This window comes from Heptranchias perlo, chromosome 40 (assembly GCF_035084215.1).
Source record: "Heptranchias perlo isolate sHepPer1 chromosome 40, sHepPer1.hap1, whole genome shotgun sequence".
In the NCBI taxonomy this organism is placed as follows: domain Eukaryota; kingdom Metazoa; phylum Chordata; class Chondrichthyes; order Hexanchiformes; family Hexanchidae; genus Heptranchias; species Heptranchias perlo.
Genome location: NC_090364.1, coordinates 14,558,989 through 14,583,838, shown reverse-complemented (window position 1 = coordinate 14,583,838; position 24,850 = coordinate 14,558,989). Strand labels below are relative to the sequence as shown.

Sequence of the window (24,850 nt, the reverse complement as noted above, 5' to 3'; positions counted from 1 at the left end):
GCGCTGGCTGGCCGGGTTTCTCAGGGCTCGGGAAACCCGGCAGCTAAAGGGAGGTGGGAAATGCCAGATCCAGTAGGTAAGACCTGCCGGTCGCTCACCATTTTAATTCCCCGTCCCATTCCCACTCTGACCTCTCTGTCCTCGGCCTCCTACACTGTTCCAATGAAGCTCAGCAGAAGCTCAAGGATCAGCACCTCAGCTTTCGATTAGGCACTTAACAATCTTCAGGATTCCACATTGATTTCAATAACTTCAGATCATAACCACTGCTCCCCTTTTTTTCGGACAGCAAGTGCTTCTTTAGTTCTGATGTTGCCATTTACAGCTCCTCTAGGCCCATCTTTTGTTTCTTTATTTGTCCCATTACCACTCTCCTTGCCTTGCACCATCATCCCATTGAATCAATCCTGCCCTCCACCCTATCAGAAATCTTCCCTTTTGTTCTTTCTTCCCCTCCTCTTCCTCCCCCCGCACCACCACCCCCCCCCCCCCCACAACCTTTCCCTGACTCTGTACTTGCTTAAAAACTGTTTAATCTTCAACTTTTTCCAGTTCTGACGAAGGGTCATCGACCTGAAACGTTAACTCTGTTTCTTTCTCCACAGATGCATTTTCTGTTTTTATTTCAGATTTCCAGCATCTGCAGTATTTTGCTTTTGATCCAGTAGGTAAGTGCTTTTTATAGCACTTGTGGGCCAGGAGGAGCATGAGTGCTTCCCCCCGGCTGCTCAAGCAAATCTTCTGCCGTGACCTCTCTCTCCCCGCGATCGGCCGGCCCCCTCATAATCTTCAGAACCTCCCCGTGATCTTCAGACTCCCCGCGATCTTCAGACCCATGCCCCTCCCGCAATCTCGCTCCCCCCCGATCTCTCCCTCCCTCCTCGCTGCCGTGCTCTGAGCCCCCCTCATCACCGTGCCCCGATCTTCTTCAATTGCTGTATCCATTGTGTTAATAATATTGTACACAGTGAATTAATTGTGATAACAACACTGTACGCAGTGTCTACATTGTGTTAATAACATTGTATACAGTGAATTAATTGTGATAATAACATTGCACACAGAGAATTCATTGTGTTAACAACACTGTACGCAGTGTCTACATTGTGTTAATAACATTGTACACAGTGTCGCCATTGTGGTAATTGGTAATAACATTGTACAGTGTAGCCATTGTGATAATAACATTGTGGTAATAATATTCTGTGCAGTGTCATTGTTATGTCCTTTGATATAGATGATCTCAATTTTTGCAGTGAGTTCTTTGGTGAACTAGACTGGACTATTCCAATGCTCTTCTGGCCGGCCTCCCATCTTCCGCCCTCTGTAAACTTGAGCTCATCAAAAACTCTGCTACCTGTATCCTAACTCGCACCAAGTCCCGTTCACCCATCACCCTGTGGCTGTCGGTCCAGCAACGTCTTAATTTTAAAATTCTCATCCTTGTTTTCAAATCCCTCCATGGCCTCGCCCCTCCCTATCTCTGTAACCTCCTCCAGCCCTACAACCCTCCGAGATCTCTGCTCCTCCAATTATGGCCACTTGCACATCCCCAATTTTAATTGCTACACCATTGACGGCCCTGCCTTCAGCTGCCTACGCCCTAAGCTCTGGAATTCCCTCCCTAAACTTCTCCGCCTCTCAACCTTGCCCTCATCTTTTAAGACATTCCTTAAAACCTACCTCTTTGACCAAGCTTTTGGTCACCTGCCCTAATCTCCTCATGTGGATTTGGTGTCAAATTTTGTTTGATAATGCCCCAGTGAAGCACCTTGGGATGTTTTGCTATGTTAAAGGTGCTATATAAATGCAAGTTGTTGTTGTTAATGAAACCTATTTTTGCTCGGAATGAGTGACCATAGATTAAACAATGGATCCCAGATACACCAGGTTGTTTTTTCAGGGGAGATTTCCTTAGCTGGTGTTTACATTTAGCATCAGCACTACAACGTGCCTCATAGTAGGTGGCGTCTTCATGGATGGTTTTTATGCCTTGCTTCCTTATCCTGAGCAAGTTGTTCCCACTTATTGGTGTCTATTTTGGACTGTTTCAGATGCTTTGGGGGAAATTTTAATCTAACCTGCTCGTCTGATGGTATCGGGTGTAACGCTGGTTTTACACCCCTCCCAATTTTACTCTCCATCGAAGTCATGGAAGTAGAAATTAGTCTGGACCCATTTTCGGGCCTGGTTTCGCGGCGCGCCCAAACCGAGAGGCCAGACGCTGGCCCGAAATTCGGCCTCAGGCTTCATCCAAATATTCCGTGTGAGCTGCCGGCTCCTGTCACGCCTCCACAGGCAGCTCCGCCCTTCATTGGCCTCGGGTAAGTCCCAGGAGTGGGCAGGGAAGGCTGACAGCAGGAGGGGGGCTGATCGCAGGCGGCAGCGGCCATCAGGAGCACGGTGGAGCCGGAAAAGCACTCTTGCTCCTCTTGACCCCACATTTAGGTGGGCGGCCGCTTGCCAGGCCTCATCCACGCCAACAAAACCTGAGCGGAGCAGGCTTGGCGTAGGTTCTGCTCAAGGCAGCCCAATTACCCTGAGGGGCCCTAAAACAGGCGTTAGCATAGACAAGTGGCCTAACGCCTGTTTTGGGTCTCTGCCCTGGGCGCCTCAAGATCGTCCAAGATCAATATGTTGTCAGACTTTTTTCAGGCGTGCTTGGGATGCATAGCCCTGTGAAATTGGCTATTTTCGGCCTTGTTTTCTGCTTGAAAACGGGAGCAGTGATGACCATTTTCTACGCTGCATGTGTGTGCTAACGGTCAATTTAGTGCATTGTAATTTAGTGATTAAACTGGTCAGCACTGCTTTTTTTAGGTACTCTACACATGTTTCCTAATGGCATTGCTAAGGGCAAGCAATTCAAAGGAATCTTTTATTTAGCAATTGTTTCTTAACTTTACAATATGCACTGACATTTGGCTTGAAAACAGATTATGCAGTTATCAGAAAGTCACTGGAATTCGTTATAATTTAGTATATATTTTGTAGTTTTTAATTTGCATCAGAAAAAGACTATTATGTATAAATAAAAGAAAGAAAGGCTCACATTTATATAGGATACTGATCAGAAGAGGTAAACTTGGCTGAATAAAGCAGCATTGGGGCTTTAAGACACAAAGCTGTAAATTTAGAACAAATATATAATTGGGCAGTTGAATTATCAACATCATTTCAGAACCCCGTTCACATCCTTATGAAATAATTTTACAAAGTACTGGCTAGAACTTGAGCTTTTTCAGTCGGCTCCCACAGTGACTTCCTGCTGATAAGCAATGACTTATCTCTTGGTTCCTAAAGTGGTTCTTTCCTTTTCGTACTTGCCGTTTTATAGTCTACCCTTGGTAAAGCAGCAGTTTCACGAGAACTTTCTAACAATAGGGTCATTTCTTACGATAGAGCAGAAACCTTTAAAAAAAAAGATTCACCGATCATTCATCTCAATGCTATTTGTAAGATCTTGTGTCACGTTTGCTGATGTAAGTCATCGCACTTGAAAAGTACTTCATTATATATGAAGCACTTTGAGATATTTCCAAGAGACGTGACAAGCCCTATGTAAGTGTGAGCCCTTCTTTCTTTTATATATAAAATAGGACAAGGTGCCACCGAGGATACATGTACTGAGTACCTGAGGAAGAGAAATGCTCACCTCTTTGACCAAATAAAATGCTCATTAACTTACAACACACTAAATTACTCTTAAGCATCTTAAGAAAGGACTCGCATTTATATAGCGCATTTCATGACCTCAGGACATCCCAAAGCGCTTTACAGCCAGTTAAGTACTCTTTGAAGTATAGTCACTGTTGTAATGCAGGAAACGAGGCAGCCAATTTGAACACAGCAAAGTCCCACAAACAGCAACGTGATGACCAGATAATCTGTTTTAGTGATGTTGGTTGAGGGATAAATATTAGCCCCAGGACACCGGGGAGAACTCTCCTGCACTTCTTCAAAATAATGCCATGGGATCTTTTACATCCACCTGAGAGGGCAGACGAGGCGTCAGTTTAACGTCTCATCCAAAAGACGGCAGATCCGACAGTGCAGCACTCCTTCACTACTACACTGAGAGTGTCAGCCCAGATTTTGTGCTCAAGTCTCTAGAGTGGGGCTTAAACCCACAACCATCTGGGTCAGAGGCAAAAGTGCCACCCACTGAGCCAAGTCTGACACCTAAAAGTTTCCATAACTTTTAACTTCCTTACCTGAAGGAAAGTCTCCTCTGCTGCCTGTGTTACATGAAATAAACTTGGGGCAGTCTCAATCCAGTTCCTTGCAGAATAGAATCATAGAATCTTACAGCACAGATTTAGGCCAATCGGACCATCACGCCTGTGCCGACTCTTTGAAAGAGCTATCCAATTATTCCCATTCACCCTGCACTTTCCCCACAGCCCTGCAAATGTTTCCTTTTCAAGTATTTATCCAATTCCTTTTTGAAAGTTACTATTGAATCTACTTCCACCGCCCTTTCAGGCAGTGAATTCCACTCCGTAATAACTGTAGGCAGTGGGCCCATGACTTGAAACTGACACTGATTCTGCATTAGTTGGGAATCTCACTTAGAGAAGCCGTAACAATGGCTGCTACAGGAAATGGAAAAATGTAACACTATTGCAACAAGGGTCCTCTTCACCTTAATGAGGCAGAATAGGGAGACCCCTTCCCTTTCCCTCTTACTCTTCCTTTCTCTGTTCTATACCTGACTTCAGACTGCTTGATCCTGACACTCGCTGACCAAAATGGAAAGTGTCCCATTGTCCAACACTAACTTCTCACACCCTGGATGAGTTTCAAAAAAGGCAAGTCCCAGGTTGGACCCCATCCTGTGCTGAGCTAACTGATCTCAGCTGAGACAATCGGTCTCAGTACCCCCAATGAAAGCAACGGAATCAGCCAGGTTTCCTGCTGCTGATCGCTGTCCAGTGATCTCTGCTGGGAAGTGCACACGGGTGTGTGGAGGTTGGGTGAGCTCAGGGTCAGCCTCGGCTGAGATGCCCCAACAGCCAACTGATTTGCCGAGCTCACTGTCTAGACTCACACAAGAAGTATTTCCGTTAGGGTGAGTTTCTGGACCGCAGACCTGAGCCTGTCCTCTCTCAATGTTCACTAGCTGGTTCTATCGGAGGAATCGCTGCACAGTGATTGGAAATGGAAACCTTGGTGATTCTTCAGCACCCCCCATCCAAACTATTGCAAACCAGTTAATGCTGAAGCGAACAGTCTTCCCTGCCCACACCTCCAGTAACGAGGGCAGGAAGGTTATCACCAGGTCAATAAAAGTGCTGGACATCACTCATGAATTTATGATTGTTTTTTCAGGATCAAGCGTGGGAATATGTCCTTAGAGTATCTGCTCTGAACCCCAAGTAGTGTTGTCCAAGCAGGGATATTGAACTCCATAAGATTCCATTTGTGTGAGCCCTTGATCTGCCAGTTTACATTGATCGATGGGAGTTCGGCCAGACCAACGTGAGTTACCATTTCCTTTCTGGAAAAATGTCTCTCTCCACTAGAGATAAATTTTGCACCATCAGAGCTCACTACTCCCTTTTCAAAATACGTAAACACACCACTGTAAAAATTGCACTTTTATGTGCTTTAGTTTTTTTCCCTCTTATAATACAACCAATGGAATATTTGGTGTAGCTGTAGTTTAATTCATGACAGATGCATGTCCCACTGCACTCCCATTGCAACTATTTCTTTTTATACGTCATATGTGAGGCCATTGGGTTTCAAAATCAAACTGAATTGCAGAATGTGATCCAGAAGCACTAATCAAAATCCTGAAATTCAGTTACAAGAGGAGTTTAACGTATTCAGTCACCTTCAGGCAGTGCCTTGGTCATATAGGCTTTTATTCGATGCTGTTTATCAGTTCTACGTTCCCTTTTGATTTGTCAGCATTTCTGAGTTTTGTAGGTTGGCACGTATGCATGAACCCAGCTGGCTCAGGACGCCTCCCTTACCAAAACGGAGACCTTGCATCTCAGGTCTCCTCACCCCAAGGCAGCTCTGGTTACAGGAGGCTTCCTGGAGCAGCTCCATTCATTGCAATGGGAGCGACAACAGAAATGCATCCATGGGCTGGACTGTGCCTGAGGGCCTCCACTCATTGAGTTTCACATCTCAGCCATAGCACTGTGGGGAGATGGTAAACAGCACCTAGACCTATCTTACGGGGATGGTGAACAGTCAGAGGGATAGTCACTTTGGATCACAGTTGCACACTTCCCAGTGGCTGATTTCTGAGCAGCATTGGTGAAGGTCTAGCATTAACCTGCCTGCATGGCTAGGAATGGAACCTGGTGCTGCCTCTGATGGAACTTGACCTCAGCCTTCAGGACAGGAGGGAAGAAAACTGGTTGGGGGGTGTCTGGGGAGAGGGGGGAACACAAAAATATCTCTATGATTTTTGAGCCAATGCCAATTTTTCCTGCATAAATTTTGGACAAAGCAAATTTGGAAATGCCTTTTTTTACAGGTGAATGCTGAATGAAATGACGCAGCCAATCAGGGAGCCACTCCAGAGGAGGAAGTCACTGGGGCCCATGTCTCCAAATGCTGCCAAACGACTGTACCGCAATCTTTCCTTCAGGTTAAAGGGCGCCTCCAGCTCAGAGGAGGGCTGCCTCATCAAAAAAATGGAGAAGGAAAGAAACAAGAAATCTTCATCCATGGCATGTGTTCACAACTTGCATCTCATTATCAACAATTTATTTATCTGGTTTAAAAAGGAAGGTTATTCTGGGAGTAAATACCATCACTGACAAGTTCTTACCAATTGTCTTCCTCTGTACAAATTGATTGGTCCTTATAACACAAAATACAAGAAGACATGCAGAATGGGCATGTAATTGGCAAATTAACTTTAATATAGATAAGTGTGAGATGGTGCATTTTGGGAGGAATATGGAGGCCACCTACTCCTTGGAAAATAAGAGTCTAAATGGGATAGAGGAGCAAAGGGGTCTTGGGGTACAGATTCACAAATCATCAAAAGTAGCAACACAAGTTAACAAGACCATGAAAAATGCAAACAAAGCACTGGGGTTCATTTCTAGAGGGATAGAATTGAAAAGCAGGGAAGTTATGTTAAACTTGTATAGACCACACTTAGAGTACTGTGAACAGTTCTGGTCTCCATATTACAAAAAGAATATAGAGGCACTGGAGAAGGTGCAAAAAATATTTACAAGGATGATACTAGAACTGAGAGGTTAGAATTATCAGGAATGACTGAACAGGCTGGGGCTGTCCTCTAGAAAAGAGAAGGCTGAGGGGTGACCCAATAGAGGTCTTTAAAATTGTGAATGGGTTTGATAGGGTAGATGTAGAGAGGATGTTTCCACTTGTGAAAGAGTCCAAAATTAGGGGCTTTAAATATAAGATAGTCACCAACAAATCCAATAAAGAATTCAGGAGAAACCTCTTTACCCAGAGAGTGGTGAGAGTGTGGAACTCGCTACCACATGGAGTAGTTGAGGGGAATAGCATAGATACATTTAAGGGGAAGCTAGATAAGTACATGAGGGAGAAAGGAATAAAAGGATAGGCAGATAAGGTGAGATGAAATAAGGTGGGACGAGGCTCGTGTGGTGCATTACACCGGCATAGACCAGTTGGGCCGAATGGCCTGTTTGTGTGCTGTGAATTCTATGTAATTATTCATAGAATTTGTCCTGTACATCACTGTAAACTAGGAAATAACTCTATGGATAGCAACACTGGTATATCCTCCAGTATTTCTGATCAGGGATATGAAGTCAGCGCCCTGTCAGCCCTGACAGAATCTCAGATCAATGCATGGCACTGAACTAAGGACATGACACAGATTGGACCATGTTGACCTACTTTCTTTCCTGCACTTTGCCTTCAGAGTCTTTGCTCAGAGCATTTAAACGCCCAAGATTTCAATTTCACCTTTCCTTGTGAATGGTGTATATCAAGTAGAAACATAAGTTCACGTCAAATACTGAGGTTGTGACGCCAGATACTGAAGTTGAGGAGAATCTGCATTGTAATAAGCCCCGGGAATGTAATTACCCTGTAAAGTTCAGTGAAACACTACTCCATTACACCACAGTAAGGCTCATGTAGTACAATGGCATCTTATGAGTCAGGCGGTAAAATAGCACAGTACAATGAGTCACATGGTAGATAACATCGCAGTATGAGTCATGTGGTGAAATATCCCCGCAGTATGAGTCATGAGGTAAATTGAAGGAACCTGCACTATCGTCAACCAGACTACTTGCTCCACAGAATGGGATGTGTAACTGTTGTTACCATAGAGACTAGTCACAGCCAGATTTTCCTGTTTTCTTTCCATGTGTCAGCTCCATATCAATTGGATGTTGATCGAGCATCTATCAGTGATGGCACAGAGGGAATTCTGTGGGTCAGTACCTATCAGTGATGGCACAGAGGGAATTCTGTGGGTCAGTACCTATCAGTGATGGTACAGAGGGAATTCTGTGGGTCAGTACCTATCAGTGATGGCACAGAGGGAACTCTGTGGGTCAGTACCTATCAGTGATGGCACAGAGGGAACTCTGTGGGTCAGTACCTATCAGTGATGGCACAGAGGGAATTCTGTGGGTCAGAGGGAATTCTGTGGGTCAGTACCTATCAGTGATGGTACAGAGGGAACTCTGTGGGTCAGTACCTATCAGTGATGGCACAGAGGGAACTCTGTGGGTCAGTACCTATCAGTGATGGTACAGAAGGAATTCTGTGGGTCAGTACCTATCACTGATGGTACAGAGGGAATTCTCTGGGTCAGTACCTATCAGTGATGGTACAGAGGGAATTCTGTGGGTCAGTAATAGGAACATAGGAACATAGGAACAGGAGTAGGCCATTCAGCCCCTCGTGCCTGCTCCGCCATTTGATAAGATCATGGCTGATCTGTGATCTACAGAGAGAATTCTGTGGGTCAGTACCTATCAGTGATGGTACAGAGGGAACTCTGTGGGTCAGTACCTGTCATTTGTGGTACAGAGTGAACATTGTGTGTATGGGTAGGGACTTAGCAGCAAATGTTTAATTGCTTAACATGGGTTCTATTATAAGAAGGAGACAGATGGAGAAAGTATAAAGATAAAGATGTCTATGAATCAATGCAGAACATTGGAACACTCAGAGGGTGGCGAACCTGTGGAATTCTATACCACAGAAGGCAGTGGAGGCCAAGTCATTAGATGTATTCAAGAAGGAGATAGATATATTTCTTAATGCTAAAGGGATCAAGGGATATGGGAGAAAAGCGGGAACAGGGTACTGAGTTAGACGATCAGCCATGATCATTTTGAATGGCGGAGCAGGCCCGAAGGGCCGAATGGCCTACTCTTGCTCCTATTTTCTATGTTTCTATGTTTCTATATTGTGGTACTCAGTAGTGTCTCTGAAAGACCACTATTGTTGTGCCCCAGATTATTCACTAAGAGAAGTACTGGGAGTCTGAAATCGACCCTATGCTAGTTGGTTCAGTATCTATTTTCAGAAGGTGCATTATATACAGAATGACATCTCTCAAAGCAGTATAAGGGTTTTCTGCCTTAATATATATGCCTTTATATTTCTAGAACATTCAGTATGATTCGGTCTTTGATGCTGTGGAACATGCAGACCTTGACGCAGTCCAGCGGATACTTGACCAACATGGTGCAGAGGAAGAGCTGAACAAGGTTAATAGTGATGGCCTGGTACCTCTGGACATTGCTGTTCTGACTAACAACATCTCGATGGCAAGCCTCTTAATGAATGCTGGAGCCAGGGATAACCATCACTGTGAGTAATGAATTCTGGAGCCAGGGATAACCATCACTGTGAGTAGTGAATTCTGGAGCCAGGGATAACCATCACTGTGAGTAATGAATTCTGGAGCCAGGGATAACCGTCACTGTGAGTAATGAATTCTGGAGCCAGGGATAACCATCACTGTGAGTAGTGAATTCTGGAGCCAGGGATAACCATCACTGTGAGTAGTGAATGCTGGAGCCAGGGTAAACCATCACTGTGAGTAATGAATTCTGGAGCCAGGGATAACCATCACTGTGAGTAGTGAATTCTGGAGCCAGGAATAACCATCACTGTGAGTAGTGAATTCTGGAGCCAGGGTAAACCATCACTGTGAGTAGTGAATTCTGGAGCCAGGGTTAACCATCACTGAGAGTAGTGAATTCTGGAGCCAGGGTTAACCATCACTGTGAGTAGTGAATGCTGGAGCCAGGGATAACCTTCACTGTGAGTAGTGAATGCTGGAGCCAGGAATAACCATCACTGTGAGTAGTGAATGCTGGAGCCAGGGTTAACCATCACTGAGAGTAGTGAATTCTGGAGCCAGGGATAACCATCACTGTGAGTAATGAATTCTGGAGCCAGGGATAACCATCACTGTGAGTAGTGAATTCTGGAGCCAGGAATAACCATCACTGTGAGTAGTGAATTCTGGAGCCAGGGTAAACCATCACTGTGAGTAGTGAATTCTGGAGCCAGGGTTAACCATCACTGAGAGTAGTGAATTCTGGAGCCAGGGTTAACCATCACTGTGAGTAGTGAATGCTGGAGCCAGGGATAACCTTCACTGTGAGTAGTGAATGCTGGAGCCAGGAATAACCATCACTGTGAGTAGTGAATGCTGGAGCCAGGGTTAACCATCACTGAGAGTAGTGAATTCTGGAGCCAGGGATAACCATCACTGTGAGTAGTGAATGCTGGAGCCAAGGTTAACCATCACTGTGAGTAGTGAATTCTGGAGACAGGGATAACCATCACTGTGAGTAGTGAATTCTGGAGCCAGGGATAACCATCACTGTGAGTAGTGAATTCTGGAGCCAGGGTTAACCATCACTGAGAGTAGTGAATTCTGGAGCCAGGGATAACCTTCACTGTGAGTAGTGAATGCTGGAGGCTTCACTTTGACTCTCATGTTCTTGCTATTTTTTGGCTGGGTTGGAGCTAGCCCATAAACTGCACCAACACCACTGTGAGATTCAACACTAACCGTACTGGGACAGGGTTAAATGGGTAATTTGCATTTTTCTTACCAAAGGTCGAGCATTCCATTCTTGAGAGCCACTCTACTTAGTGACCTGGACAAGAATTAGTAAACTCTCATTCTCTCAACCAATATTCAAACTGTTGGGTGGGTGATGCCATTTCCTGATTTCATGCTGCACATCAACCCATCTGGGGCAGGGGCGCTGAGTAAAGTTGGAAAGATCAATCTCACTTCTTGAAATTAAATTAACATGACATCTCCATACGGACCAGGACGATCCCACTTTCGAACCCTGGCCTGTGTGGAGTTAGCTGGTCTCTTCTGAAGCAGTAGGGGCACTTCAATAAGCCTCAGTTCCAAGTGTTAAGAGGGGGAGAAATCAGCCAGGATTCCCGCTCCCGATTGCTAGCGGGTGAATCCAGTTAGAAAGTCCATGCGTGTGTGTGGACAGGTTTCAGCATGGCTATGATACCTTCCATGGTCAAATAGCCTGCCAACAGTCACTGTCTAAGTTGACACACAAAGAATGACGACTCGGGTGAGGTGCTGGAGGGATGCCAACAAGAAACAGCACCTTCAGGAGAAGAGAATAGAAACTGGTAATAAAGTACATAAAGCAGTGGTACTTCCCAGTCATAGGATGTGTGTCATAGGTGATACGGCGGCCTAAGTTCCCACTATTACAGAGTTGGGATGCCTCTCCATTGAGGCAGGACTTCCAACTACCGCATTTTAATATTGTAGACGAGGCCCCCCCGCCCCCTCGCCCTTCGTTCTTGTGCTTGGCAGTCCCGCTCAGACGGAGTAGAGCTTTGTTGTGACTGACGTTGGGGGTCTATTGCCGTGTCTGGGTGCGGGCAGCCCCGTGCGCTCCATCACTCCAAGAGTGATCAACAGCCCCTACCATGTCTGAGGCCACTCCACTGACCTTAGAACATTGGACCTAACAGGCAACCCCAGCGATCAGCGTTCAAACGCCAATAGAAGGACGTATGTCGGAGGATGTATTTCCCTCATTTGCATGTTGTTTCATTATGCTACTGGACCTGGGGAGTGGAAAATGGGGGATTCAGCAGGAGGATGACATCCTTGAGCAATTTTCCGCCCCCTCTATCCCCCTCCCCCAGATTTACTGAAAAATCGATTGAGGCTGGTGTGAAATCTAGGTCAATATCTATACCAGCATCCTCACCACTGCTCCAACTTTTTCATTTTCTCTCTTTTTCTCTTACTCTCCGCGGCGATGTTCTCTCCTTCCAGTCAATGAAGGAAAGTGGGATATGCACCTGACCACATTAGTGAGCAAAGCGGGACAGAAAATTACAGAACTGTCGGAACTCAGGTCCGAAGCGTCGGAAGTTGATATCCACAATAAGACGAGGGAGCTCCGGACTTGGAGATTCCAACACAAGCTCTACAAGCAGATGAAAGTCACTTTTGAGAATGCGTGTAAGTATTCAGAGTTGGCAAACACTGCACCAGATACTGAAGAATAGAGTCCATACTTCCAGGTCAATAAATGGTCATCAGTAAAATCCATACTCCCAGGTCAATAAATGGTCATCAGTAAAGTCCATACTCCCAGGTCAATATATGGTCATCAGTAAAATCCATACTCCCAGTCAATATATGGTCATCAGTAAAGTCCATACTTCCAGGTCAATATATGGTCATCAGTAAAGTCCATACTTCCAGGTCAATATATGGTCATCAGTAAAGTCCATACTCCCAGGTCAATATATGGTCATCGAGTAGGGGAGTGTTACTTGTTACCTTTTCTTTGAGGGCCACAATCCCTAACAGGATCTTGCTGAAAGGCCACATCCTGGAGTGCTCCAACACTGTACTGTGGAGTGATGGGAAATGGGTCTATTTCTGTAGTTCTCTACACAGTGAGCTCCAGATTCAAACGCTGTATTTTTGCAGAAGTCCCAATTTTTCCACCTCTACCTGAGATCACCCTCTCGCAGTCCCGATTTTTTTTTGTTTAAATTTTCTTGCATCCTGCAAGAGATGCTTACCTAAGTTACTGATGCTGTTGAATTTAGCTGATCATTCTACACACTGTCCTCTCTGCTATGAACCAGCATGAGTCTATTTCTCTCTCCCTCCCCCATGTTATCATCCGACTGAGTCACTTCACAACGTTCTGACATATGGTTAGACCTCGGCTAGAGTATTGTGGCTGACTCTACGCACCACACTTTTGGGTGTATATCAAGGCCTTGGAGAGGGTGCAGAGGAGTTTTACTAGAATGGTACCAGGGATGAGGGACTTCAGTTATGTGGTGAGACTGGAGAAGCTGGGATTGTTCTCCTTAGGGCAGAGAAGCAGTATGGGGAGAACTAATAGAGGTGTTCAAAATTATGAGGGGTTTCGGTAGAGTAGGTAGAGAAAAACTGTTTCCACCGGCAGGATGATCGATAACCAGAAAGCACAGATTTAAGATAATTGGCAAAAAAGCCAGGGGGGGAGATGAGGAGACATTTTTTTACACAGCGAGTTATGATGATCTGGAATGCGCTGCCTGAAAGGGCAGTGGAAGCAGATTCAATAGTAACTTTCAAAAAGGAACTAGATAAATACTTGAAAAGGAAAAATGTGCAGGTCTATGGGGAAAGAGCGGGGGAGTGGGACTAATTGGATAGCTCTTTCAGAGAGCCGGCACAGGCACGATGAGACGAATGGTCTCCTTCTGCGCTGTATGATTCTATGATATGTTTAAGAGCAGAATCGGCGCAGTGGTGAGAGCAGATTGCCTGCCATCCTCTCACCAAAGGATTATCCACAGAGTGAGAAAATAAAAGAAATGGCACAGAATGATGAGGAAATGGTTTCACACCTGTGCCTCAGTAAATGGTGAGTTTGTGATCTCAGTGTGCTGGTCTGGGGGTGTACCAAGCACAGCACCTTGCCAGAAGAGGCCCAGAAGGTAAGTTTTAAAGTTTCATTTTAGGGTTCCTTGTGGGCCAGGAGGGGTTCCTCCAGACCTTGCAAGGAAGCCTTGGGCCAAAAGGTATCATCTCACATATGATATGATGGCTGTTTTTAGGATTCTAAAGGGACTGGATAATGTCCAGTCCCTTTAGAATCTGGACAAGCTGTTTCACCTTGTCCAGAACAGTAGAACCAGTGGACACGGCCTGCGCTTGAATGGGGGGGTAAATTCAGAACCAGTCTGCGGAAACAATATTTCAATGAGTGAGTGGCCAATCTGTGGAACAGGGTCCCTAGGGAGACGGTGCAAGCAGTTAGTATTGATTCATTCAAATGCAAATTAGACAGTTTTTTTCAGAAAATAACATTTTGCAATACGGTATATGAGTATTTTGAGACATGACGTGGTAAGTGTAACATGCTTGGGAGGAACAGGTGACTTTGGACCTATGGTTACCAAAGCCGTCCACCACTGGGGTTTTCCTCATGTCAGGTCTGGGTCTTTTGTAGATTAATTGATTGATTGCTATAATTAGTAAACACCTCCATTATCGTTGTATCACATGACCACCAGGATGGTAGAAGGTGAACTAATCTTTTTCCATCTAGCAATTCCAATGTTCCTATTTACTGATATTGAGTTTCTTCTGCCACTTTTTAGCCCATTCAACCATCTTATCAATAGCCCCTTGTGCCATCCTTTGATCCGCAGAATTATTTAATGTGCCTCCTATTTTAGTACCATGTGCAAATTTGGACAGTGTCCCCTTGATGGACACAGTGCAGAAAAGTGGTCCCAGAACAGAACCCTGTGCGACATCGCTACCCACCAACTACTCTGAGAAACTGCCCTTAACTCCTACTCTCCGTTTCCACCCTTCGAGTCCAATTTGTCACCCTCCCCTTAATTCCATACCCCATAATTAATGTAATATTAGTGTTTGTTTCAGTGTCACAGTATGTAAGCTAAAAAAAACCCTGCTAAACCACCCATCCCAGGGAGACAGTCATTTCCCTGTACCTGTCAACAGTCTGTGGCAGGTTCAGATTAATATTGAATGAGAGGATGACCTGAGTTAATCTCTTTTTTTCCAACAGATGTTCCTGATTCTCCAGGGAATGTGTACTTGTCGGTAACTGGCAGTACATCCCTTACAGTCACATTCCAGGAACCAGCAAGGACCAATTCCTTGATAATCACCCGATATAAAGGTAATTTTAAAAAAATTGGTGCTTTGCTTTAGATGTGACTGCTATCACTGCTGTTACTGGTCCGATGTAGAGTTGCCAACTGTCTTAATTTTTGAGCAGGCTTTCCAGAATTTTTTTCCTTTAATACCTCTAGCGATGGGTAAGCTGGTTAAGGCAGTGAGTAGCTGAACATTACAGACCAGGGAAGGTACCATATTCAATCTGCAGTCCATACTGAGAAATCTCAGCTGTGGAGTCAGTCACGGGCCTATAATTGGCCTCAGTGCCCCTGGTTTAGGGAGGGGAAAATCGACTAAGGTTGCAGGTCCTAATCGCTATCTAGTGACCCTGCTGGACACGCGTGTATGTGAGACTGAGTGAGGACAAGATTGTGCTCAGTTGTGATTCTTCCCCAATGGCCAAAAAGCCTGCTCGCACTCTCTGTCACACAATGACAATGGCGACTTGGGCAAGGAACAGGAGGGCAACTGCCAAATGTATAACTGGACCAGTGCAAGAGATAGCAGCGCCTTCAAAAGAGAGGCAGAGAAAATCGGATAGAAAAAACATCCGATTAAAAGAAAGATTGGCCATGCAAGACAAACTGCACCTTTACTTCATGGAGCTGCCAGTGCAGATTCAACAAGAACTGTAGGGTAGGTCAGGTGATGAGTCTTTTTATACTGATGCTTCTAGAGGCAGCACCAGCCCAGCAGCAAGAATTAATACTGCTGCTGCCTCGACCCTAACTCTGGAATTTCAGCTACCTATACCCTAAACTTTGGAATTTCAGCTACCTAGACCCTAAACTTTGGAATTTCAGCTACCTAGACCCTAAACTCTGGAATTTCAGCTACCTAGACCCTAAACTCTGGGATTTCAGCTACCTAGACCCTAAACTCTGGAATTTCGGCTACCTAGGCCCTAAACTCTGGAATTTCGGCTACCTAGACCCTAAACTGGAATTCCCTCCCTAAACCTGTCCATCTCTCTACCTCTTTCTCATCCTTTAAGAGGCTCCTTGACCTACCTCCTAGACCTTACCTGCCCTATTATCTCTTTATGTGACTCTGTGCTATATTTGTGTCTGATTACATTCCTGTGAAGCACCTTAGGACATTTTTACTACATTAAAGGCACTATATAAATGCAGGTTGTTGTTGTTACTGCAGAGTGAGGCTCCCATTCTCTGGGCAGCAGCCTGCTGAGCTGCTCAACCCATCCACAGAGGTTAGTGATAAGATTCTCCAAACGCTGACCTGTATGGACCTTCCTCAGCCAATGGCTGTTAAGAACATTAGAACATAAGAAATAGGAGCAGGAGTAGGTCATACGGACCCTCGAACTTGCTCCGCCATTCAATAAGATCATGGCTGATCTTTGGCCTCAAGTCCACTTTCCCGCCCAATCCCCATATCCCTTGATTACCCTTGAGTCCAAAAATCTATCGATCTCAGTCTTTAATATTCTCAATGACTGAGCATCCACAGCCCTCTGGGGTAGAGAATTCCAAAGATTCACAACCCTCTGAGTGAAGAAATTCCTCCTCATCTCAGTTTTAAAGGACCGACCCCTTAACCTGAGACCATATCCTCTAGTTCTAGACTCTCCAGCCAGGGGAAACAACCTCTCGGTATCTACCCTGTCAAGCCCCCCCAGAATCTTATATGTTTCAATGAGATCACCTCTCATTCTTTTAAACTAGTATGGGCCAATTCTACTTAATCTCTCCTCATAGGTCAGCCCTCTCATCCCAGGAATCAATCTGGTGTTGCTTGGTAGCTGTGGAAATTGCCCCACAATATAAGCAACAGATTCCACAGCATCAAGAAACTACGGGATGACGGAATTGCTTTCTCTTCAATACAAAGAGAGCGTGGACTAAGTTTCCCTCGCTAAACCCAACCACAAACGGGCAGTGTAGAGGTAGCAATTGAGGGAAAATAAGGTGGTGAGTTGTCCCACCGAGACTTTGCTCCAAAAAGAGTCCATCATAACTTTCTTCAGGGGAAGCCATCAGTAAGTGAGGCCGGCCACTATGAGCCCACCTCATCGTATGGGGGGTGGGCAAAGTTTGCTTAATGGGCTATTTACCTTGGTTTGCAATTATGTACTACCACTGCAATCAACATCACTGTAAACATAGCAACAGAAATAGACCATTCAGCCCCTCGAGCCTGTTCCACCATTCAATTAGATCATGGCAGATATGTATCTTAATTCCATCTACCTGCCTTGGTTCCGTAACCCTTAATACCCTTGCCGAACAAAAATCTATCAATCTCAGTTTGGAAATTTTCAATTGACCCCCCCAGTCTCAACAGCTTTTTGGGGGAGAGAGTTCTAGATTACCACTACCCTTTGTGTGAAGAAGTGCTTCCTGACATCACCCCTGAAAGGCCTAGCTCTAATTTTAAGGTTATGCTCCCTTGTTCTGGACTCTCCCGCCAGAGGAAATAGTTTCTCTCTATCTATCTTAAACACCTCAATTAGATCACCCTGTAATCTTCTATACTCGAGGGAATACAAGCCTAGTCTATGCAACCTGTCCTCATAATTTAACCCTAAAATGGTGATGGGTGGCCAGTGCCAGAGATGGGAGATCAAAGCAAAGGTCAGAGCCTCAGGTGCTGCTGTAAACCTGCAGTCTTTGATAGACTATGATTTTGGGAGCCATGCTTCATCTCAGACACTTAATAGTCCTGAACTTTACCATTAGTACAAAAAACTTTTGTAGCATTTCGGGGCAAGGAATTGGATTTCCCAATGGGACTATCCTTGTTCCTGTGCCATGAGCAAGAGGATGATGAGGACATGAGCGACAGGATGGAAATAAAGAGAGTGCTACACCACAGAAGGCCACTTCACCCTACCTGTCAATATCCAATCTACTGGTCCTACCTTAATTTGTCCACGAGGCCGTGTTTGAAGGCCGCTCTTCCCACCAGAGGCTATTGCAGAGGCAGCGGACTCATTCCATTTGTCAGTGGCTGTAAAAGTGATCAAAGCCCTAAATTTCTATGCCACTGTGTCAATTCCAGGCAACCTCAGTTGATCTCAGTCACATAAAGTCAATCGGCAGTGCACCACTGTATCAAGAAGGTGATTGATGCTCTCTTCAAGTTGGCATCTCAATTAATATCCTACTGTATGGACGCTGCCGAGCAATGATAACGAGCAATGAGCCTTCATCAAACAGCAGGAATCCTCCAGGTTCAGGGTGTGATTGATGGAAACTCTGCGGTATTGAAATTCCTGAATATTTCATCAACAGAAAGGGGTATCATTCCATTAATGAACAGCTAGTGTGTGATGCCCATCACCCAATCTTGCTACGCAGGAAGCTGCCATGATGTTTTTGTACTTCAACAATCAACTGTACTAACAATCCTGGGAGGACAGGGAGATATATAGAAAACAACAAAGGGACACAAGGAAAATATTAAGAGCTACAAAAAGGGAATATGAAGTAATATAAAGGCTAATAGTAAAGGTTTTTATAAATATATTAAGAGTAAGAGAGTGGCTAAGGGAGATGTGGGCCCATTAAAGACAGACGCACATAATATTGTAATAGATAACAAGGTAATGGCAGATTTAGTAAACGATTACTTTGTACCCATTTTCACAGTAGACAAAGAGAAGAAAATACCAGTGATAGAAAGGAAACTAAAAATAAATCAAAGGGAGGAACTTATTGCATTCGATATTTGTAAAAAATATGGTAATGGAGAAAATGGAGTAATGCTTGGGATAAACATAGTGAGGGAGGAAGTATTAAGGGGATTAACATCTTCGAAAGTAGATAAATCGCCAGGCTCGGATGAAATGTATCCCAGGCTGTTAAGAGAAGCAAGGGAGGAAATCGCGGAGGCTCTGACCATCATTTTCCAATCCTCTCTGGCTACAGGCCTGGTGCCGGAGGACTGGAGGACTGCTAAAGTTGTACCATTGTTTAAAAAGGGAGAAAGGGATAGATCGAGTAATTACAGGCCAGTCAGTCTAACCTTGGTGGTGGGCAAATTATTGGAAAAAATTCTGAGGGACAGTATTAATCGTCATTTAGAAAGGCACGGATTAATCAAGGACAGTCAGCATGGGTTTGTTAAGGGAAGGGCATGTCTGACTAACTTGATTGAATTTTTTGAGGCGGTAACAAGGAGGGTCGATGAGGGTAGCGTGTTTGATGTAGTCTACAAGGCTTTTGACAAGGTCCCACATGGCAGACTGGTCAGGAAAGTAAAAACCCATGGGATCCAAGGGAAAGTGGCAAGTTGCATCCAAAATTGGCTCAGTGACAGGAAACAAAGGGAAATGGTCGACAGGTGGTTTTGTGACTGGAAGGCTGTTTCCAGTGGGGTTCCACAGGGCTCAGTACTAGACCCCTTGCTTTTTGTGGGATATATCAATGATTTAGACTTAAATATAGGGGGCATAATTAAGAAGTTTGCAGATGATACAAAAATTGGCCGTATGGTGAGCAGAAAAGTGGCAAATGGAATTCAATCCCAAGAAGTGCATTTGGGGAGGGCAAACAAGGCAAGGGAATACACAATAAATGGGAGGATACTGAGAGGTGTAGAGGAACAGAGTGACCTTGGAGTCCATGTCCACAGATCCCTGAAGGTAGCAGGACAGGTAGATAAGGTGGTTAAGACGGCATACAAGATAATTTCCTTTAGTAGCTGAGGCATAGAATATAAGAGCAAGGAGGTTATGCTAGAGCTATATAAAAAATTGGTTAGGCCACAACTAGAGTACTGCGTACAGTTCTAGTCAACACATTACAGGAAAGATGTAATTGCACTAGAGAGGGTACAGAGGAGATTTACGAGGATGTTGCCAGGACTGGAGAATTTTAGCTTTGAGGAAAGATTGGATAGGCTGGGGTTGTTCTCTTTGAAACAAAGGAGGCTGAGGGGAGATTTAATTGACATGTATAAAATTATGAGGGGCCTAGATAGAGTGGATAGGAAGGACCTATTTCCCTTAGCAGAGAGGTCAGTAAACAAGGGGCAGAGATTTAAAGTAATTGGTAGAAGGATTAGAGGGGACCTGAGCAGAATTTTTTTCACCCAGAGGTAGTGGGGGTCTGGAACTCACTGCCTGAAAGAGTGGTAGAGGCAGAAACCCTCATCGCATTTAAAAAGTACTTGAATATGCACTTGAAGTGCCATAACCTACAAGGCTATGGGCCAAAAGTGGGGTTAGACTGGATTGCTCTTTTTCGGCCAGCACAGACACGATGGGCCAAATGGCCTCCTTCTGTGCCGTAAATTTCCATGATACTATGATTCTATGAAAATAATGGTACTTAGGATAAATAGATCTCCAGGACTTTATGGTTTCCACCCCAGGGCATTAAAAGAAGTAGGTGAGGAAATTACAGCTGCGTTAGTCATAATCTTTCAAAGCTCTCTTGATTCAGGAATTGTGCCGTTAGACTGGAAAATTGCTAATGTTTCTCCATTGTTTAAGAACTGTCAGTTTAATGTCAGTTGTGGAGAAGCTACTAGAATCTGTCATTACGGATAGAGTGACTGAGCACTTGAGCAAATATGAACTGATCAGAGAGCCAACATGGCTTTGTTAAAGGGTAGGTCGTGCATGACTAATCTAGTTGAATTTTTTGAGGCAGTCACTGATAAGGTAGACAAAGGAGTGTCTATTGATGTTATCTATGTGGATGTTATCTATATGGACTTCCGAAAGGCATACAATAACAATCCACACAAAGGTTATTGACAAAAATGAGAGCGCACAGAATTGGAGGAGCCTTTTGACTTGGGTTGGAAATTGGTTTGGAGGTAGGACACAGAGAGTGGGCATATAAGGTATGTACTCAGATTGGCAGGATGTGACCAGTGGCATTCTCCAGGAGCCTCAACTTTTTACCATATTTATTAATGACTTGGATGAAGGAATAGAGAGTTGCATATCCAAGTTTGCAGATGACACTAAATTAGGAGGGACAGTAAGTAGTGGAGATGGGAGCAGAAAGTTGCAAAGGGACATAGACAGATTAAATGAATGGGCAAAACTATGGCAGATGGAGTTTAATGTGGGCAAGTGTGAGGTCATCCACTTTGGACCTAAGAAAGATAAATCAGGGTATTTTCTACATGGAACTGTTGAGGAGCAAAGTGATTTGAGAGTCCAAGTACTCAAATCATTTAAAGCTAGTGGACAGGTACAAAAAGCAATCAAAAAGGCTAATGGAATGTTGGCCTTAATCTTAAGGGGGCTGGAATACAAAGAGGTGGAAGTTATGCTTCGGTTGTATGGAGCCTTGGTCAGATCCCATCTGAAGCACCGTCTTCAGTTTTGGGCACCGCACCTCAGGAATGCTATATTGGCCTTGGAAAGGGTGCAGCACAGATTCACGAGAATGATACCAAGGCTTAAAGGGTTAAATTATGAAGCCAGGTTGCATAAACTAGGCTTGTGTTCCCTTGAGTGTAGGAGATTGAGGGGTGATCTGATCGAGGTGTTTAAAATGTTAAAAGGATTCGATAGGGTAGATACAGTGAAACTCTTTCCACTGGTGGGGGAAATCAAGATTGAGGGGCTATAACCCTAAAATTAGAGCCAGGCATTTCAGGAGGGATATCAGGAAGCACTTCTTCACACAAAGTGTAGTAGATATCTGGAATTCTCTCCCCCAAAAGGCTGTGGATGCTGGGACAATTGGAGCTTTCAAGACTGAGATTGATAGATTTTTGTTAGGAAAAGATATCAAGTGATATGGAGCAAAGGCAGGTAAATGGAATTAAGATACAGATCAGCCATTATCTAATTGAATGGCAGAGCAGGCTCAAGAAGCTGAATGGCCTATTCCTGTTCCTATGTTCTTCCTCTTCTCCTTAGAGGTCCTCCTTCTCATTGGTGTGTGTGTCACCCTGTGAGATACCCTATCCCTCGCTATTTACATCCCTCCCAAGTGGGTGTATCTGGGCTGGTGCTTGAATAAGTAAGGTGATATGACAGTGTCAGTGAGGTTGGTTCTTAAGTTGTTGCTCTGGAGACAGGAAACTCTTCAGACCAGTCTTCTGGTATGAGTGCAGCACCGAGCAGGGTCACAAAAAGTGGCCTGTCACACGTGACTTAGAAAAAGTGACTGAGCAATAATGGGAGGCCTTAAAATTGAGGGAAATGTCCGCAGACAGTAACATTTCACTGTACAATAGATGATCCACTCCATTACAAACCCAATCCTGGCAGCTCCCCTCCAACCTCCTCATCTCCCACTGCCTCGCCAATGTGTCTGTCGAGGAATTGAAATGCTTATTCCTCGTATTGCATGAGGGCCCGGTGGTTGCTGCTCCTGCCTCTGTGGCACTTCTTTGCCGCTGATTGTGTCCAACCTTTTCCTTTGCAAGGAGAATACATATTGAGGAAGTCAACTGATTGACTCAACATTAGTTTCACCTAGATGTCTACAAACATTCCATGGTAAGAATGCTTTTAGGTTCAGGCTATGCATCAATGCCTTAATTTTTCACTCTAACATTACCACCCTTGGTCTAAAGGAGCGAGATATGACACAGTGGAAAGATGGGAAAGGGATGCCTGGCTATGCGTGCGTGTGTGCGTGCGTGTGTGTGTGTATATAAAGGTAATTCCTCATCCTACGCTCTAGATGAATCTGTATCTGGAATCGATATTTAAGCTAGCTGGCTTAGTTTAGAAATTGGAGGATGAAATAAATCAAGGACGGTGTAGTGGGTAGGTGACATCAAGACAGTTCCCTAGATTGACGGTGTTCATGTGTCCATCTCTTTCAGTGGAGTGGAGTTACTCTGACACTTTTGAAACCATAGCAGGAACTGCTATTGTCGAGGATCTGAAAACGCTGCAGTATACAATCGAAGGCCTCAATACGGTCAGTGGCAGCAGGATAGACTCTTGACTTGTGTTTGGTCCTTATCTTTTATCTTTTATCTTTTGCTGATACTGAAACTGTAAATTCAGATTCACAACTCACACTACCTGAAAGTTGTGATGTGGAGATGCCGGTGATGGACTGGGGTTGACAAATGTAAGGAATCTTACAACACCAGGTTATAGTCCAACTGTTTTATTAGAAAATCACAAGCTTTCGGAGACTTTTCGGAGGGAAAAGCCTCCGAAAGCTTGTGATTTTCTAAAAGAACAGTTGGACGAAAACCTGGTGTTGTAAGATTCCTTACATTTACCTGAAAATTCAACATGAACTTTCTCTGATATCCATTCATGAGGACTTTTACCTCTCAGCAATTCTGGATCTGGTTGTCCTGCTGATATCCCCGTTCAGATCATGTTAATGAACAACTAGAGTTTCACTTTTGCTTGTACTACAACCTTGTAACCTACAACACACTCCAACTCATTATTTGTATATATATTTATAAATATACTCACAAATCCAATGTTGTGTCACTCATGGTCAGAGGATATGCTGAACTATGAGATCTGAAGTGTCAGAGTTGAAGTGTGACACTTTCAAGAAATGAGTGCTATGTTCATGATTTCTAATATAAATTGATATGTAAAAATATGCATGCACTCCAGATGGCTCAGTTTTTGTTTTATTGAAGTCAGGTGTGGAGCATAAACACTGGCATAGACCAGTGTCAACCTCTGTGTCAGAAGGTTGTGGGTTCTAGTCCCACTCCAGGGACTTAAGCACAAAATATAGGCTGACACTCCAGGGCAGTATTAAGGGAGTGCTGCACTGTTGAAGGTGCCGTCTTTCGGATAAGATGTTAAACCTCTCAGTTGGATGTAAAAGATCCTATGGCACAATTTCGATGAAAAGCAGGGGAGTTCTCCCCGGAGTCCTGGCCAATATTTATTGCTCAACTAAAAACAGATGATCACAGTGTTGTTTTTGGGACTTGCTGTGAGCAAATTTCCTACATTACAACAGTGACTACATTTCAAAAGTACTTCATTGGCTGTAAAGTGCTTTGGGATATCCTGAGGCCATGAAAGGCGCTACATAAATACAAGTCTTTTTTCTTTTATAGTGAATTTCTGTAAAACCTTATTAAGACCACAGTGGGAGTACTGTGTGCAGTTTTGGGCTCCACACTATAGGAAGGATTTGGAGGCAATAGCGAGATTACAGTACAGATTCACTAGAATGTTGCCTGGGAAAAGGGAACACAAATATGAAGAAAAACTTGAAAAATTGGGACTGTATTAATTATAACAGAAGGGATGATTTGATAGAGGTGTGAAATATTGGATAAGGTAAACATTACGAGAGAGGAAGCACTGGAAGGACTGGAATCCTTGAAAGTTGATAAAGTCACCAGGGCCGGATGGATTGTTTCCTAGGCTATTGAAGGAAGCCAGGGAGGAAATAGCGGATGCTCTGAGGATCATTTTCCAATCCACACTAGATACAGAGGAGGTTCCGGAGGACTGGAAGACTGCAAACATAGTACTATTGTTTAAAAAGGGTTCAAGGGAAAGGCCAAACAATTATAGGCCGGTCAGTCTTACCTCGGTGGTGGGCAAACTATTAGAATCAATATTGAGAGATAGGATAAACTGTCACTTGGAAAGGCATGGTTTAATCAGGGATAGTCAGCATGGATTTGTTCAGGGAAGGTCATGCCTTACAAATCTGATTAAATTCTTTGAGGAAGTGACAAGGAGGATTGATGAGGGTAGTGCAGTGGATGTTGTCTACATGGATTTTAGTAAGGCATTTGACA

The 24,850-nt window shown here is 44.3% G+C and overlaps 1 protein-coding gene across 2 annotated transcripts in view; it reads left to right on the top strand.

The window, feature by feature from the left end:
- LOC137305733 (ankyrin repeat and fibronectin type-III domain-containing protein 1-like) overlaps positions 1 to 24,850 on the top strand; it is a 102,635-nt gene that overhangs the window by 37,692 nt on the left and 40,093 nt on the right. For both annotated transcript variants that reach the window (XM_067974670.1, XM_067974671.1), the window contains 6 exons: positions 5,332 to 5,481; positions 6,497 to 6,692; positions 9,600 to 9,804; positions 12,278 to 12,466; positions 15,054 to 15,167; positions 22,931 to 23,028. In XM_067974670.1, the coding sequence (XP_067830771.1) occupies positions 6,501 to 6,692; positions 9,600 to 9,804; positions 12,278 to 12,466; positions 15,054 to 15,167; positions 22,931 to 23,028 (798 nt within the window). In that variant the 5' untranslated portion in view covers positions 5,332 to 5,481; positions 6,497 to 6,500. The remainder of the gene's footprint in view (positions 1 to 5,331; positions 5,482 to 6,496; positions 6,693 to 9,599; positions 9,805 to 12,277; positions 12,467 to 15,053; positions 15,168 to 22,930; positions 23,029 to 24,850) is intronic.